The sequence below is a fragment of the Puntigrus tetrazona genome, chromosome 3 (genome assembly GCF_018831695.1).
Source record: "Puntigrus tetrazona isolate hp1 chromosome 3, ASM1883169v1, whole genome shotgun sequence".
NCBI classification, from domain to species: domain Eukaryota; kingdom Metazoa; phylum Chordata; class Actinopteri; order Cypriniformes; family Cyprinidae; genus Puntigrus; species Puntigrus tetrazona.
Genome location: NC_056701.1, coordinates 6840928 through 6858676, shown reverse-complemented (window position 1 = coordinate 6858676; position 17749 = coordinate 6840928). Strand labels below are relative to the sequence as shown.

The 17749-nt window shown below is 37.4% G+C and overlaps 2 protein-coding genes across 3 annotated transcripts; one reads left to right on the top strand and one right to left on the bottom strand.

Annotated features, from left to right (window-relative positions):
• Positions 1-727: 727 nt before the first annotated feature.
• Positions 728-6452, top strand: tnfsf18 (TNF superfamily member 18). Of its 2 annotated transcripts, none has more exons than XM_043228996.1 (3): positions 728-1253; positions 3399-3462; positions 4200-6452. In XM_043228996.1, the coding sequence occupies exons 1-3, from the start codon at positions 1062-1064 to the stop codon at positions 4547-4549; spliced, it is 606 nt and encodes a 201-aa protein (XP_043084931.1). In that variant the 5' UTR covers positions 728-1061; the 3' UTR covers positions 4550-6452. The 2 variants fall into 2 exon arrangements, with proteins under 2 accessions (XP_043084931.1, XP_043084920.1); XM_043228985.1 differs by having other exon boundaries at positions 735-1253; positions 3396-3462.
• A 5583-nt stretch (positions 6453-12035) lies between these two features.
• On the bottom strand, positions 12036-17658 carry tnfsf14 (TNF superfamily member 14). The gene is made up of 4 exons (XM_043234966.1): positions 15034-17658; positions 13757-13796; positions 13546-13623; positions 12036-12727 (listed from the first exon to the last, which is right to left on the bottom strand). Exons 1-4 carry the CDS (start codon positions 15235-15237, stop codon positions 12345-12347), a joined length of 705 nt encoding a protein of 234 aa, XP_043090901.1. The 5' UTR covers positions 15238-17658; the 3' UTR covers positions 12036-12344.
• Between the last annotated feature and the right edge of the window lie 91 nt (positions 17659-17749).

Genomic DNA, 17749 nt, shown 5'->3' with positions numbered 1-17749 from the left:
AAATTGATTAAAAGTGTCAAAAGTGCAAATGTTCAAATATAGATATCTCTGTACATACCCATATTAGAGAGGATGTCAAATCTGTCGAGAATATATCTAGCTCACCTCAAGCATTAAATCAGCATGATTTCTGAAGGTTCATGTGACACTGAAGACTGGAGTAATGATGCTGAAAATTAATAAATTACATTTTAATACATATTCAAACAGAAACTGGTTGGTAAGATTGCATTCACATTTCACATTATTACTGTTCTTGATGTATTTTTGATCAAATAAATGCGTCCTTGGCGAGCTTCTTTCAAGAACTTCAAAAAATCTTACTAAACAATGCTATTGTTTCTATGATATATCTTTATTATTTATTTAGCCTATTTTATGTTATTTTAATTTTGAGGTCAAATATAAATTGGACGACTTTTTATGTTTCATCTAAGGTATCTATTCCTATGCATCACTGGCTCATAACATGTTTAATCAGAAATGCAGCAAAAACGTGGCACATACACTTTAGTATTGCCCTGATTCAATGTGCTAAATGTGGTCGGCTAGCTTTCTTATGTTCTAAACATGTCAGAACAAGTTCACTTTGGCCACTAAACAAGCCACAGCAAGAAAAAACGAAACCTACACCTGTACACAACAGCACAGTATATGCCTTAGTGCAGGTCTCATGTAGTGCGTCACATGTGGTCTACAGAACGCAATGGTTTTAGAGTGTAAAAACTCCCAGCAGTCTATTAAAGGGACTTTGACACCTGCTTCCCGCCGCTTGACAGCGAGTAGGAGGGCCTGCCCAGATGAGAGGTGTTTCATATAGCACATCACCCATGCTTTAGGGGAAAGTACACTACAGCACTCCTCTTGGACATCTGCTGAGAAACTCTAAACAGGAACACAGACACTCACACAAACATCATACAGGAAGCTTGACACATTCTGAGGTTTGTCTACGGGCCAACCAGAAGACAAGAGGCTCATTCTGCATTATCAGTCCCAGTGTTTTCGTCTCGGTTTGCTCACTCATCTCTCACGCCTGCACTGAGAGGCTGTCGGGCATCATGTCTCTATCTGCCGAGTACTGCAATGATAAAACGGGCGACAGGGGTGGAGGAGGTGGAGCTGCTTTGGTCCATCAGAGGAGACTGATCCGGGTATTGCTTGTTTGGGCCACCCTGCTCACTCTAGGCTTGGGCACATCCATAACTCTCCACATCATCCGAAGAGATGCGCCAACTCCTAGTGCACTGCAGGTATGGTTAAGATCTGAAATCTATAAATCTATCTGAAATGAAGGTTCTTTACTGACATTGATGGTTCCACGGGGAATCTTTAACATCCATGGAACAGCTCTAGTCCGAGTTAGTTAGTATGTTAATGTTCTTTACACTAAAAAATGGTTCGCCCGTGAAAGCCCACTTTTTGAATCTTTATTGCGCGAAATCCATTACTGCAGCTCTGTTTACTTCATTTAAAGTATGCGTATGTTTAAAAATCCCATTGAAATGAAGAGAAATCCCTGTTTGTTCTGGTATTGGATTGTGTGAACTGGTTAAATTGTTTCGGGTTCTGTTTTGTATTTCGTATCTGTACATTGGTGGGATACAGTCAGACCACAGCGGCTGCTGACTCAAGACCGCAGATGAGGGGAACGCAGATATGTGTAATCACGGCACGCTTATATTTACAGACCGAAATATATAAGGTCCAATTAACTTACCATTAACTATTTAAGTTATTTACAGATGTACATATATTACTTGAAGTAAAGTAACTACATTCTTAAAAAAAGGGGGTTTAGCAGTGCGAACAATTTTAGGTTCCTCAAAAAAAAACTTTCAGTTAACAGTTCCTTAAATTAACTTATACTTATTTACTTATATATTACTTATATACTTATATAACGTATATTATAATAACCTTTTTTTAGTATAAAGAATTTTGTGTAGAATGGAAAGCGTCCATGTTTTCCATGTTTAAAGTTCTTCATGGGGTGGGAGATATTGTGTTATTTTTAAGACTATAACATTGATTATTATAAAATAGTATATAGCATAGAATAGAATAGAAACATATTTAATTACTTAAAGTGACCAGCAGATACACTCTTAAAAATAAAGGTTTGTTGGCATTGTATAAGGAATTTTTGACATCCATGGAACTTTTTTAAAATGTTCTTCCTGCTAAGAAAAAAAACAACAATGGTTCTTTTAGGAATTATTCTTTTAGGTTGACTAAGCGGTTCTTTTATGGCATCACTGCGAAAAATACAATGTTGGAAGGGGGTGTATAAAGTGGATGTGCAGGTATCTGCAGAGAACTGACGTTTTAAAAAAAAAAAACTTTATCATTGATTTTTTTAAAAAAAGATTCTATATATTTCTATATACAAAAAGATCTGTCTCTCCTTTTAATGCGCACGATACAATGAGTCATATGTATACAGTAAGAAAACAGTTCATTTAGTGACTGTGTGGAAACTCATTATCAATATTGCAGATATCACTTTCAATCATCGTCTCTCTTTCCAGAACAGCGGAGCGATCTGACTTTTTAGAAGATGCTTTTGTTTATCTGAACGGATTACTTAGCCATGATATCATGCCGGTTGGAAGGTTGACTTTTATGGTTACCACATGAACGTGTCAAAACATGTGCATGCACAATTCAGTGCAATAGAAAATAAGAAATGGAACTCTCTATTGATACAAATCAGCATCTTATGCAATTCCACTTTACCATCATTTTTGAGTCACAGTTCACTACTATTCTAGTTGGGGAAAAGATATATATATGTGGGTAACCGTTTTAGAAGAGTTAACTGGTGGTTTCATTCAAAAGTAACACCTATAAGACATGAGAACTTGATTCTGATGCTTGAAAATGAAATTGGTTTGGTTCTGAAACTATACTTTCTCTTGAAAGGTTTTTCTTTTTCCACACGCATGCGAAAAAAAAGGTAGATGTAGACATATTAGACTAGTAAAGACAAACCAGCAACCACGGAACAGCAAAAGAAGATAGAATGACATCATTCCACTGAAGGGAAATGCCACTCCACAACCCCTCCTCTTCCGTGATGATGTTTTTCAATTTGTTCATCTGACATCAGAAGCACTGCGTATTACATAATTTGTTGACATAAATTTAAAAAAAAAAATTGACTGGAATGGACTGGATAACATACTATCCACCTCTTGGCAGTGCTCTACAGTGACCACCAAGAGGAACCTAGCAACCACCTAGCAATTAAACCACCTTAGTAATGTCTATTTTATTTATGAAATCTTAAACTCTGTATAAATGCTTAAAGCTCAAGGTTTTTGCAACCTTCTTGAAAAATTCAGTTTTGCCTACTACTTTTGTACCAATAATACTTCATTCTTTTTCTCCAGCAGAATCAAGAAAACGACAACCACCCTCCGTCCTATAATCATCCTTTAATGGAGTTTTTACCAGACTGTAAGTCAGAATTTTAAACCTTTTAGACTTTTAAAGTGCTCCTATTATGGGTTATGAATATCGGAATCCCAAACAAGCATACAAAGTCAAAAAAAACATAATGTGCATTTATTTTTATTTGTTCAGCAACACCCAAACGATTTGTTTAATGTTTTTTCCCCAGTCTAATGGTCGATTTCATTTAAAGCAGTGTTTTTAAATGAGTTTTTAACACTCCAAATGTGGCACCCACAGTGCCAAAAAATTAATTAGCATTTTCATTCAGACCAACAAGTGGGTTCTCAATATGCTAATGTTTCATGTTGACCAACATGAAACGGTATGGGACTCGTTTCACTGATTAAGAGTCAACTCTTTCTTTTGAAAGACACCAACTTTATAGATGGTGTACTCTCAGATTTAAAACTTCAAGTTGTGTTACACACTGCATGAAAGGTCATTTTCAAAAATCCACAACAGGGGCACTTACACATGTGTCTTCAATTTGTACAGTAGCCATTTGGCAACTTACGTCCAAGTAGATTAAAATGTATAAAATTATATTATACATGAAGATATAAGAAATATAGTATGTCAGTGCCACGTGATCCTTTAGAAATCGTTCTAATATGCTGATTTGCTGCATAAGAAACATTTCTTTATTAATATCAGGATTCTTTGATGAACAGAACATTCAAAAGAATAGCTTTTATTTGAATTTTATTTTAGCATGACTTGTTGTGTCTACTTGTTCGCAGGGAAAGACACTGACATGGTGGATTTACTCCAGTGGAAAACCCTGCGTCCGCTTTTTATCAGCGGAAGTAATCAGCTTTTGGTGAACGAGTTTGGCCATTATTTCCTGTACCTAAAAGTTACCCTCGCCTCTCACGAGAAAGCAAACCATACAATCATTGTGAAATCCAAAAAAAGAGATGTGATTTTAAAAGGTCTTATCAACGGATCAAAACTCTCCAGCGTCTTAATGGCTAAAGGCTTTTCTCTCGATAGCGGAGATACTCTAACTGTGACCTGCCAGCCGAAAGCCAAAATCCAGAGCGCTCACACCGAAACCTACCTGGGTGTGATCAAGCTCAATTCAACATGAATCTAGATCAAAGACTGAAATGGATTTGTGACAGTATTGAATGTGGACTCCCACTGCACTGATCTGCTGGGTTTTGAAGCGTACGCCGAAGGCATTCTGTACGTGTATGATAGCTTTTTCTGTTTTATTTATTTCTTAAAGTGACATCTTCAAATTTCTCTGCCTTTATTGCACTAGCCTTTATTTAAGCTTCTCCCCACTCAATGGATGAAGTGTCACTGAATGTCCATGTGTGGCCAAATTCTGATTACCAGTGTAAAATTGGCACCCTATTAAAGCACTTTATATACATGTATGTATATATATTTGTGAGAAACTGACCCTTTGCTGAAGTCCTGAACTGCTCCAAATGTTTCTTGGTATTTTGAATACCTTAGTCCACACTACAACGACAGAAAATTTGAATGAGATTAAGTTGGTAACATTCGTTCAAGGGGACTTACATTTGCTAAACGAATGTTACCAACTTAATGCTAAGCACGTTTATAATTATAATCAACACACCATTTCTGCAGCGCGAACATGTTAAGATTTATTTAAAGAGAAGGGGCAATAAACACTTGCTTGTTTTCTCTTTTGTGCCACTATTTTGTATACATTTGGATCATTTCCCACACTTTCTTGCAGCTAGCCAAACGCACAACGCAAAACCACCGCAGAAATAGAAAATAGCAAGAGCTAGTCTCAAATGGCAGATCAGAGGCAGCTAGTTGCAGCAAAGGTGGGAACTTAGCAAAGGGTCAGGTGCACATAGAGCAAGGTATCAGAATACCTAAGAAATCAGAATACCGTTTTTTACTAAATGGTTCCATAAAGAACCTTTAACATCTGAAGAACCCTTCTGTTTCACAAAAGTTTCTTTTTGATGATAGAAGGTTCTTCAGATTATAAAAACAAGATGGTTCTCCTAAGAAAGACGTGGTTCTTCTTTAATGGGTCTTTACGGAACCAAAAATGGTTCTTCTGGCATCGCTGTGAAGAACCTTTTAAGCATCTTTACTTTTAAGAGTGTATGCTATTTCCAAGTTTTTGCCAACAGAGATGTCATTGGTCAGGTATTATATTTAGGGTGGCAAACATATTATGTGTATGTGTGTGTGTTTTTGTTTATTTCTTATTTTGTCATATTTATCTTTATTTATGGCTGTTGGTTATATAGTGGCAGCAAAATGTTTTATCATACTTAAACTTCTATGAAAGTCATTGGATTAAACTAGAGAACAAATATCAAACCAAGTGGTATTTCTTTAAACAAAAGACCTGTTTAACAATTTCAAGAAAGAAAAAAAAACTATGACAAATGTCACTGGACCATGCCAATGTAATCAACAACACTTGTAGATACGCATTTGCATGAAGAGCCGACTGCATACACCCACTAAAATCTTGGCACCAGCTGCTTAAAAGTCAGTTCACAAATTGCTCAGAAAAGTGAAAGTAATTCTGGGAAAATCTCTAGCTTCCTTTAAGCAGATGGCACAAGGTTATTTAATGAGGGTTAAAGACCTTCATCTAAGATGTTAGCTAACCCAACAATCTGATATAAAAAGCTATTTCAATTACTAACACAATTGCATCATTTGATGCCTGTTGGACCATTCGTTGGACATAAGTGGACATTCAAATAATTTCTATATATCTCTATATATTCTGTATATCTTCTCTACAAACCTCTATATGGAAAGAAGTGACATTGTACTGACTTTTGACATTGTAAAGACCCAAATCACTTTTTGGATTTACTAAATATGTCTGAATTGATATTTTGGTATATGTCCTAAGACCTCCTTTCAAATAAAGTTACTCATTGTTAAACTGTATTTTATAGGCATCTGCCAAAAACATTAAAAAGCTTATACGGTATAAGGCAGCTGCTGGAATAAACAATGACATACTTTCTGCCAAAGTCTTGTGCATTTGTTTGCTTTGTTTTAACTGTTTTTGTGATGACTTATTAATATCGGGGCTGATATGTTTACAAGAACGAGACAGACAATGATAAGACTTTCCATCGAGGTGGGAGTGAGGGGGCAGAAGCACAACTTCACAGCAGTGACTCATTTCCATGAATCCATCAGCAAACATCTTTAGTCAGCTGTGGGTTTCAGCATTGACATTTGTTCGATAATTATCTTAAGTTTGTATCTAATTTAGTCACAACCCGGCACTAAACAGGATCGTATCATATCATGTTCTGAGCCTAGTGTTATGTTCTTGTCATGCACCTCCAAGATCTCGAAACCATAGCGTCATCATTCTTTACTGTGACATTATGTTTTGATGAGTCAATAGCGGGACCCTCTTTCTGAAAAGAAAGTGAAAGGGTGCGCAAACCATAACGTCATCTCATCTGCTGCTTTCGAGGAGCCTCTTATGAGTTAATCAGACTAGTTACTTCACATTAGCTCCACAGTTTAAAACGCCTGAGTATGAACTGCACTATAATTGTCTCATCAAAACCAACAAAAGAGAGATGTTTTGTGTTTAATTTCTGCTGATTTGCTCTGATTCTGAAGAAAATTTACCATAGTTTGATTATAGCAAAAGTGTATCATGTTTTTGGTCAACTATGCTTATGGACCCCCAACTAATATCCAAATGATAGAAAATGTGTGCATTTCCATTCAGGTCCAATTTCCGACTACGAAATCAAGGCAGGACACTCCTGTTAAAAGGTTTATGCGAGCCAAATAACATGTAACAGATAATAATTTTTTAACGGGGACCCCCCTCAAACCTAGGCCTAGTTTTGAGTAGCGATTGGGTGGGATTGTTGTGAAAACCTGGAAACCCTGATTTGTTTATTAATTAGTTGGGTCACAAGATGGCCGCAACACCGGCCCAGTCGCTTGTTTCATAAACAAGAACAAAGATAGCGGCTGAAAGGGAACAACAACAATGTAGCAAAGACAGGTACGCAAAGAAAAATTAATCGGTCATACCTTGTGGAGAGAAATGGCCCAGACACTAGATAAAGATACATTTCGATTTCGCATGTGTGGACCCACACGTTGGCACGCGCTATCAAAAGGAAAGACTGAAGTTTGCATCCAAACCGAGGTAAACGTTAGACATTCAGACAGTAGGCTTTCATTTTTTGTTTTCAGTCCAAAACTAGTTAGAAATAGCTAAGGTAATCAATTGTAGGTCACTACTTTTTTTTTTTTATCATTGATCAACGTTGACTGATAACTGCACAAATTAAGCGAAAATGCTCATCAGTCTTTCCAACCCATCACCACCAGTCTTGTAGACCAGAAATAAAAACTGAGGAAAAACTTAAAACATTAAACTCGATTTGGCCGAGCTCAAAAGAGATGAACTTCATGACAAGGTCTTTGATAAACGTACTCATTAATAACACTGCGCACAGAGAACCGGGGAAACCAACAGAGCTAATTCTACAGGCTCCTATCCCATCTTGCCTGAGTGGGTGTTATTCTTTTCGTCTCTTTACTTCTTTCGAGTTTTATGCGGCGGTTTCCCCTGAATCGGAAAAGGCCAGCCACCTTCGTGTTAGCCACCAGCAGGTCCGTGATGCTAATTTTACAGCCCACTCTTGTCAAAAGCAGCCGTTATCCACCTCCACGGGACGAGGAAGAAGCGCAGAAGCGTTTCCGCTGTGTGTGCTTCTGCCGCTGAGGGGAATCTTGTCTTCAGCGGCGTCACCCGGGCCCTCATCAGATTCTTTTCACAGCTCGTTTTCCCGAAACCACTTTCCTAACTTCATTCTCACCCCGATAATGAAATCGAAATATGCTAATTTGACGTTTCTGTGTCTCGTTTGGATTAGCGGTGAACAGAGAAAAATTACTCTCGGTATACGTTTCGCACATTTCGTTTCCTTTTATTTAAGCTGTCTCTCATCGGTCGATAAAACGATAATTCAACAATGCGTCTCTCGCAGATCACAGACAATAGTGAGGCAGGGGGTGAAGACGCGTTGTGACTTGAACACTCCCTTGTTTTGGCGGCAGAGGGCGCTGTTTTACTTTCTTCTGATTGTTATGGGCTGTGTTCCATTAATCCCTCCATTAGCACTATTATTACATTATCAACCACTTAATGAAGCGAACGCAGTTTTTCCTGCTTTAAAGTATCCCTCGGAGGTGGCTTTATCCCATTTGGAAGGCAGAATCGATTTTAAAAATTAAACGACCAACAATTAATCATGATTAATTGCATCCAAAATATGCACGCTATATATGTGTGTACTGTGTACATTTATCAGAGGAAATCCATTACTTGAGCAAAAGTGTAAATACTACTGGTTAAATATTGCTCCATTACAAGTAAAAATTGTAAACACAATTTTATACTTGCTGTATATGAGTATTTTTCACTTAAATATGAGTAAATGTTCATTATTGTTGCATTGTTGTGTACACACACATGCCGCATATACTTAAGATATTATCATCTTGCTTTAATTTGTAATGGTTTGACTGCAACATGACAAAAATATAACTTTTGGGTTTGTCGAAAGGCACAATCTACCTAAATTCGTGCTTTTTATTTTTTTCTCGTGCAAGTTAAGCGCCTTCGTGTTAAGCTGTTGACTCTTTTCTTTTTTGTAAATAAATATTTAAAGGTATCATTTGCTCTAAATCCGACATTTCAACAGTAAATGCTGTTGTCCGTATGCTCTAAAAAACATATGCACTAGCTTTGCGTGATCGGTAAACAAAAATTTACATTATGAATCAGATCTTCGCATTCACTGCTCAACTCTCGATTCTCATTCTTTGTCGCGCATTTAGAAACTGGCCTTTGACCTTTACCTGAGAACAGACCTCTGCAAAGCCTGCATGTCGTGTTTTAAGGCCCCGTTTTTGAATCCGAGTCAGCAATGAGCAAGTAATGACTTATATTCGATTATGTTTTTCACAACACTGTCTCACAACCAATTCATGCATATTTTACGAAGTGGCTAATTCGTACAAATTCGCCAGTATGACTTTCGTACGGTTCGTCTAAACCCCAGTGGCGCGTAGGTTTCGTACAAATTCATACAATTTAACAAAAACAGTATGCATTTGTACAAGCGAGGTCGTACGAATGAGCCACCTCGTAAAATGCGCCTGTTCCTCATACGAAGCTTTTACGATGATGATTGTGGAGCAAATATTGACCGAGATATTCACGTGTTTCAGATGCTCTTTTGTTTTTAGAACAAATAAGATCAGTAACTTTATATGAAATTTGAATTTGAGTAGTCGTTCCCATCAGACGCCGGATGCCTGCGTAACGTCAGACTGACTTCGGACAGATGTTGCATTTTGGGTGAAAACAAAAAGTGGGTTGGCGCCGGTTGTTTCGAGGGCTGTGCGTCAACATTCAGCCCCGTTACGCTTTTATTTTTTGTCACGGGTTCGAGTCCCGGCTCACAGACCTTTCCTGATTCTGCCGCCCCGGCCCCGCTTTGTTTCCTGTCAGCTATCATCGGTCCTGTTGAATTTAAAAGTAAAAAAAAAACGAATAAAAGTAAAGAACGTTGACAGAACGTTGACTTAACGTTGGATTTTGGCTCACGTTTGATTTTTACATTTTTATTATTTTTTTTCAATTAACAACACTTCTAATCGTCAGTCTCTGTGAAGCCAAATCACACCTTTTACAGATACTATATAGTGGAAATTGAAAGGGCAGGAAAATCCAGTCAAATAGCTTCCGCTTTCACCCTACCAAAACAGAAGAAAGCCTAATTATGCTAATGGTGCACATACACTTGATCATATGCACCCACAAATGAACTATACACGACACGTACGCACGCAAGAAAAGTCTCAGATTCAGTCCATTCAAAGCAGTTTCTGACATCGCAATATCAAATATCTTCTGACTACGCGAAACCACCAAACTCGATAATGTCATGAAAGTTTGATCCTACCAATTCGATTTGTCTAAATTGTGTTATGGTGCATGCGCTGCTGCTTCTGCTGCTGTGTTGGTTGGAATCTTCCATCGAGCTTGTTAGAGAAGCTTCGGTCTTGAGACGGACCGATCTGAGTCAGCGAAACAGCCAAACTCGTACCCGTGTACACGGGTAGCGTCCCCCACCCCCATTTCCTCTGCAGTTTACTAGCTCTGCTAAGAATACACAGCGGCGTGGGCGTTCACAAAGAAAAACTTCTTAGAATAAGATCAAATAAACCAGGTCCTGATTGAAACGATAAAAGCAGCTGTGTGCACGACCCAACGTTTTTTTCGGTTGTTTTTTTCTCCATGCTCATTTCACTGAAGTTGTATCGGCACGCTGATGTCATCTGACAGAGGTGAACCGGCGGCATCTCAAAAGACGCATGACTCAAGTCTCTCCGCGCCGAGGAGATCAAAGGATAGGATGAGTCAGAAACAAACACTTGCATTATGAATTTATTACAAAATGCGCGTAAAGCGAGATTTAAGTGGCGGTGTAGTGGACGAACAGGAAGAGGACGAACCGCAGCGTCGTGGATCTGCATGCAAGCGACAAACCAACGCAGCGCATGTTATGTAACAGCATATAATGATGAGCAGACTGAGGTTTGATGCAGTTTTATTTTGAGTAAGAAATGTATTCAAAAAGCATTCATTTTGTGCTGCTGATGCAAAAAAAGAATCAAATAAATGACTGATTATTATACAGATACATCAAATTAAATTATCCAGATACATGAACTCCTATATCTAATATGATATATATATATTTATACACACAAACACACACACACACTATATATATATAAGTCTGAAACACAATTTATGTATTATATACATTTTTGTGCTTTTGCAATTACATATTTGAGCGGGTGTGAATGTTGCTGTATCAGGATCTTCACACAAACTATTTACTGTCATCACAAAATTACACACTTCCGCTCTCTCGATGCTCTCAATGCTAAATACAAAAAAACTCATCAATGTTTCCTGTGACTTCTGGTCCCCTCTGTATATGAAATCTTCAAAAGTACATTGTACAAGTAAAATTTTATTAAATATGAGAATAATAATAAAACGTAAATTATATTTAAGATGTGCAAAGCAGCAAAGGGAGTTGTAATATATTGCAAGAATATTATTTTATATTTTAAACTAATTAAAGGTGCAATGAAACATTCATATTCATTCTCCAGAACAATTATTATAATTATTTATTCAGACACTTGTTAACAAAGCTTAAAATATTATATGCTATATATGCCCCAAAAATATATAAAAATGATATATATATATATATATATATATATATATATATATATATATATATATATATATATATATATATATATATATATATATATTTAATATATTATATATATGTATCAATACAATTAATTGCATCCAAATATCAAACAATTTTTGTTCCAAAATAAAAGTTTTTGTTTCACAATATATATATATATATATATATATATATATATATATATATATATATATATATATATATATATATATATACGTGTGTGTATACCTAATAAATAATATACACAGCACATATATAATGTAAACAAAAATGTATAGTATATAGGATATATAGTAAGTAAATTTCACAAATAACTCACAAAGAAAAAACAAGTACAACACTGAATTAAACGTGAAAATGTTATTTTGGTTTGATACTTTGGTTGATTTTTACGGTTTAGATCAAAAGAGCTGCAGGTGCTACACACAGATAGAGGCATACATTACATGCTAGTTTACAGAAGTAAACAGACGTTTACAGAAGAAACGTACAGTTTTAAAGGAAAACCAAGTATAGTCATAGTCTGTAAACTTATCCAAATCGCGCATTAGTCGTACGGTAACAGTCCGTCTAAACCATGAACAGACCAAAGTAGTTCTCCGCACTGTTGGACAGCACAAGCGTACCGTTTTTCACCATGACAAAGACAGCATCGCCTTTGTACAGATGAAACACCCCACTTAGGTAGCTGCTGTCTATGGTTGTCAATTTCAGACGTAGCCTAGTGGACTGGAGAAGCGGAATCTCGTTTCCTAAAAATCTGTGCGTTACCCTGAGCACAGAGTGGCTGATCAAGATGCTGTCCACCTCGAAGTTGATCTTAGAGTAGACAGAGTAATATCCTTCTTTCTCTATGATGAGTTTGCCCTCGTTTGCCTTGTGTTTGACTTGGTAAAGAAAGAAATTATGATTTTCATGCCACAGCACGACTCCGTTAACAGGTTTCATACCAGCTAAAGGAAAGGAAAGCAAGAGCATCATATACATTAGCTCTCGAATGTTTCGACGGACTGGAATGAATTTGCTCCTTCTAGATGCCAATTCTAGAAATTTGGTCATTGAAGTAAGACCCGCTAACGGGTGCTCAGCGTACATGTAGACTTTTTTCATTTCCATACTTCTATTTGTGTTAATTCAGTTCAGCTGACTTAGAAAATATTAAAGGGGTCATATGACGTTGCTAAAAAAAGCTTCAGTTTCCACGTTCTAAAAAAGCGGGGCGTGCTCTGATTGGTCAGCCATCCGGTGCATTTTGATTGGCCAAATACCTCAAGCAAGTGATGGAAATGCTTCAAGGCATTTGTTGCGTCTAGTGGAGACATAATTACTGATTATGATGATTTAGCGCTGTCTTTTTACTCGTTAAACATAAGTCCATGCATTCATTTGTGATCAGAGAAACAATAAACAACAAGCGCTACTCTACACTGCTCAAAACTCAAGTTTGATTTATAAATAGCAGATTCTGTAAATAATAAAACATAGTCAAAAGAGTTCTCTTTTGGAAGCACAAACAAAGTAGTTTTACTTTCACAATGAACACAGAACATGGCGCTGGCAACAACACTAGAGCGAAAATAACACTTGCGCATTCTTTCTTCGGAAGCGTGGTCGAGTCTTAACTTTTATAAAGAATATCTTGAGACTTTAGCGTTTGCATCCGATCTTATCTATCACGTGACCCCTTTAACAGTGAATGGACATTGGATCTCTAGTCAGTGATCTCGTCACGGATGACAAATAAACTAAACCTAAAAAGCAATAAACGTACTTGTCAGATGTGCCATTGGTTTTGGTGGCTTCATTTCTCCATGCGGCTTTTGTTTGGGGGGGGCAGCATGTTCTTTCTCTGTGACGTTCCAATAATAAATAAATAAATTAGCGTAGGTTTAAGTGCAATATCTTATATTGTTATTATGCCACGTTTTCCTAGAATAAAAGGTGCAATGCATCATTAAACTTGTGGCAGTTCAGACCTTTACCTTGTTTTCTCATGCCAGTCAGTGGTTCATCTGGAGGTGTCTGCGGAAGAATAAAAGAAGAATCATACATTTATGAATCTTTGTTCAAACGCCAAGAGTCTGCAAAAACCTTTTGAGGTTTACCACTTCAATACTACAATGATGTATCATGGGCATGTGTACTGCGTGTGTACAATACAAAGAGTAAAGTAAAATGATCAAGCTAAACCCCTAATACGCAAAGTGTTTTAAACATTTTTCTAATTTAAATAGCAAGACTTGGCGTTCAGCCGTGTTTCCCCCCACTGCTATATCATATCAGATAAACCTGTTGCAGGTTGGTTACGACCTATTTTCTCATAGCTGCATTTGTTAGGACTGGGTCTGGGTCTGGGTCAGGTAACCACAGCACGTTATTTGGTTTGAGCACCAGCTGTCCAGCTACATTTCTGCACATTTCAAGTAAAGGGAGGAGCCTGACGGAAACATCTTAATCTACGTTCAATTTATATTCACAAATAAATGAGGGAAATTCTTTTGTTTTGCCTTAAATGATCAGCATTTCGAATGTGAACATCATTAATGTGCAATTTTATAGTATTTGGAGGATGTTTACTTCTCTGTGTGTTTATATATATATATATATATATATATATATATATATATATATATATATATATATATATATATATATATACACATGACAGGTTTAAGTTTTTTGTAATTCGTTCCAGTGATGCAAAGCTGAATTTTCAGCATCATTACTTCTTCAGTATCACATGATCCTTTAGAAACCATTCTAATATACTGATTTGCAGATATTTTTTTTTGCTTCATTCCTTGCCGCTGGCTTAGTTGGGGACATTTAATTTCTAGCGATTATCGTTAATTTGATTACACAGACTCTCTCTGCATTTACTAACAAATTAAGCGTTTACTCTCGTCATTATACATTGCTAGCACTATATTCTCCTATTTGATCAATGCTTTGGCACAATCTGTACTGTTAAAAGTGGGATATAAAAAAAATGGATGGTTTTCATTATTATCAACACTGAAAGCTATACTTCAATTATTGGTTGTTATATGTAATTTGTAACTTAATTGATTCAGTTGAAAGTAACTAAAAGCGATAAACAACGATAAGGTCAACAATCTAATAAAAGAGAAAGAGAAGAAAGGAAAACATAAAGCACCGATGAACTAAAAAGACGAACTCTTCAACAAAAAAAGAATGAAGCTGAATGAAAGCACACCAGACAGCCACGCTTCAGAAAGTTGGAGTAAGTAGTACTTACAGAGTTTTCTTTTGATGTGAACAGATGGTAGATGAAACAGGCCTCCACGGCCATGCCACAAAGAGCCACACACACCAGAATCACCAGCAGAGTCTGGATCACATCCCTCCGCTGTCTACGGCCCGGCTTGAGGGGCAGCGGAGGGGGCCCCATTTTGCTGTCCACCGTGAATACCGAAGGATACAAAACTTTACCCGGAGCCATGTGCGTGCTCACCGTCTCTGGCCACTTCAGAGATGACAAGGTGCGAGAAGACCCACTGCAACGCGGCGAGAGACCCACAGCGAGAGTGAAAGATAACCATCACTCATAAAGCCTGCAGGTGGGCGGACGAAGTGAGAACATGCACTCCAGTGGGGCCGAAAGAGAAAAAAAAACGAAGAGTCAGACCCCTCTTTAAATCTTTAAAGTAGTATTATTTCTAAGTGACAGGAAATTCCATTTGAGTAGGCTGGAAGTGCAATCTATATAAATGGGAATACATAACGCACAAATGCCCACACAAGCATACACGTGTCTAAAAATGCATATTCACGGCAATGCATCAGGCCTACGAGTTCACACCTTCCTCTCCTGTGCACGAGCTCTTAGCCACAGCTTCCCCTACTCTACACACACTCACACACTTCTTCAAGCAGTTTGAGCTGTAATGAAATAACAAGTAACATAAGTAACCGTAGGAAAAAGAAAGTTCACTGGGGTAGTGCTTATGTGCAGGCTTGATGTAGCCTTTTTCTTTTTCATCCTTCTATTTAGAACAATAACCACAAGCATAGCTGAGCTGAGAAAAATAAAAATGCAAGCAGACTGAGAGAGAGAGAGAGAGAGAGAGAGAGCTATGTCGCATTTAGAATACTCATTCAGTCCTTGTGTACTTTTCACTTCATGCCTTAGCTCGTGACACATGAAACAGAAATCAAAGAGCTAGAGGTGAAGAACGCTGACTGTGTTGTCACCTGCATCTGGGTAAAAAAAAAAAAAATGCACTTGAACACATGTCAAAGACTGCATGCAAAGGTCAGCTAGAATGTACGTTCTGCATCTGCGTGAGAGGAAATAACTCTCCATACCTAAAGGGGGCAGTAGTCTGTACTTATCATTCAAAGAGAGAAAGAGACTGCGGCTATACAAACCATAAAAATAATTGTTTCGTTACCATTTCAAATCGTTTTTCAGTTTCTTTATTACAAATGTTTTTATTAAAGCTGCAACATTAAAATCATTATATTTGTTTACTTGCTTAGTCGCTTTAGACCTATAACTATTGGTTCGTACACACTTTTTGGCATCTTCAGACTATCGTACTATTTGTGGCGTAACGGTTAGAGAGTGAGATCTGCAATTTAATTGTTGCAGGTTTGCGTCTCAATATTGGCAGGAATTGTCGTGAATGGCCGGCTCTCTCTTCCACCCTCAATACCAAGACTAAGGTGAGATCTATACAGCTTTTTCTTGATGTAAAAATGAGTCTGTCCATTTGTAAATTCTATGGCTCCAGCTTCCAGTCTCATCCGCGTCCAGCTATTTTTGCTTTGCTGCTTGATATTAAAAATTGGATTATTTTAATGCATTAACTTAATTATGAACACACTTGTTAGTAGTGCAGTTTTACCCTTTACTGTTATTCTTCACAGATAGCGGCTATTGAACCAGAAGCCTCAGCCATAGGTGGAGAAGGTGGAGAAGCAATGCACCCAAGCTCCAACTGGCTGCTCATTGCTCTGGGGTGTGTGTGTGTGTGTGTGTGTGTGTGTGTGTGTGTGTGTGTGTGTGTTTATTAACTACTCACTACTGTGTGATGAAATGCAAAGCAAAAATTCTAGGTATGGCATATACTATACTTGGCCACACGTCCTTTCCTTTTAATTTCTTTTCCTGTCCTGTCCAGTCCGAACCGACTCTTTCCGAACCCGTCCTTTACTTTCTGAACCAAACTAAACCGAACCAAAAAGGAAATCCATGAACATGACAAACAGCTCGATGGACCAGCGCCGAAGTCTAGACATTTCTGTCCTCCATAGACCCTATTCACAAGACTGTGAAACTGAATGTAGTCATGCTTCAGAAAAATTTTGGGCGTGTTGCCTTTCAAAGGATGGACAAACGTTACCAGAGAATATTACAAATATCTTCATTTTGTTTCAAAGTCGAACAAAAGTCTGGGGAAAAAAGCGTGGCGAAAAAAAATACATAAGCCAACTACAAAGCCAAGCAAGCATAGCCTATGGTATCAGAAATAGTATAATCATCCAAATTAGTTTCTGGGGTGACTGTTGATCAGGTTAGATGAAACTAAACAACAATTGCAATAACATTTGAAGAATTCAGATGCAAAAGTGCTGTTTAAAAGTTTCTTCTAAGATGAGCATTTTTGTCAGGCTCCTATATTTATGGTCTGATATTTCATTTTAATTGCATAGATAATGGCCTGAGCCTAAACATAAAAATGCTCGGTTTAGATGAAAGTTTTAGAGGGCACACATGGATGACACTCCTTGAAATATTATTTATAAATTGGTTAGTTGGTAGATATATTGAACACTATACAGTCTTCAGAAAAACGTTCCAAATGACTGGTTCTCTCATGGTTACACTGCATTTATGTTTTCCCCTATAACAAAGTTATTTTTTTTGGTCACTAACATTAGTACAACGAAGCTCTACACACATACGTGACACAAAAAAAACTTCTCTCAAACTTTGTCCAGATTTAGCT

Bases quoted from the DNA above. Each gene is read 5' to 3' on its own strand.
- tnfsf18 (XM_043228985.1), top strand. From the start codon at position 1,062: ATGTCTCTATCTGCCGAGTACTGCAATGATAAAACGGGCGACAGGGGT. The intron at 1,254-3,395 runs GTATGGTTAAGA...CTTTTTCTCCAG, and splicing joins CAACTCCTAGTGCACTGCAG to CAGAATCAAGAAAACGACAA. The intron at 3,463-4,199 runs GTAAGTCAGAAT...ACTTGTTCGCAG, and splicing joins AATGGAGTTTTTACCAGACT to GGAAAGACACTGACATGGTG.
- tnfsf14 (XM_043234966.1), bottom strand. From the start codon at position 15,237: ATGGCTCCGGGTAAAGTTTTGTATCCTTCGGTATTCACGGTGGACAGC. The intron at 13,797-15,033 runs GTAAGTACTACT...ATTCTTCCGCAG, and splicing joins TCACATCAAAAGAAAACTCT to ACACCTCCAGATGAACCACT. The intron at 12,728-13,545 runs GTACGTTTATTG...CCTTTCCTTTAG, and splicing joins ACCAATGGCACATCTGACAA to CTGGTATGAAACCTGTTAAC.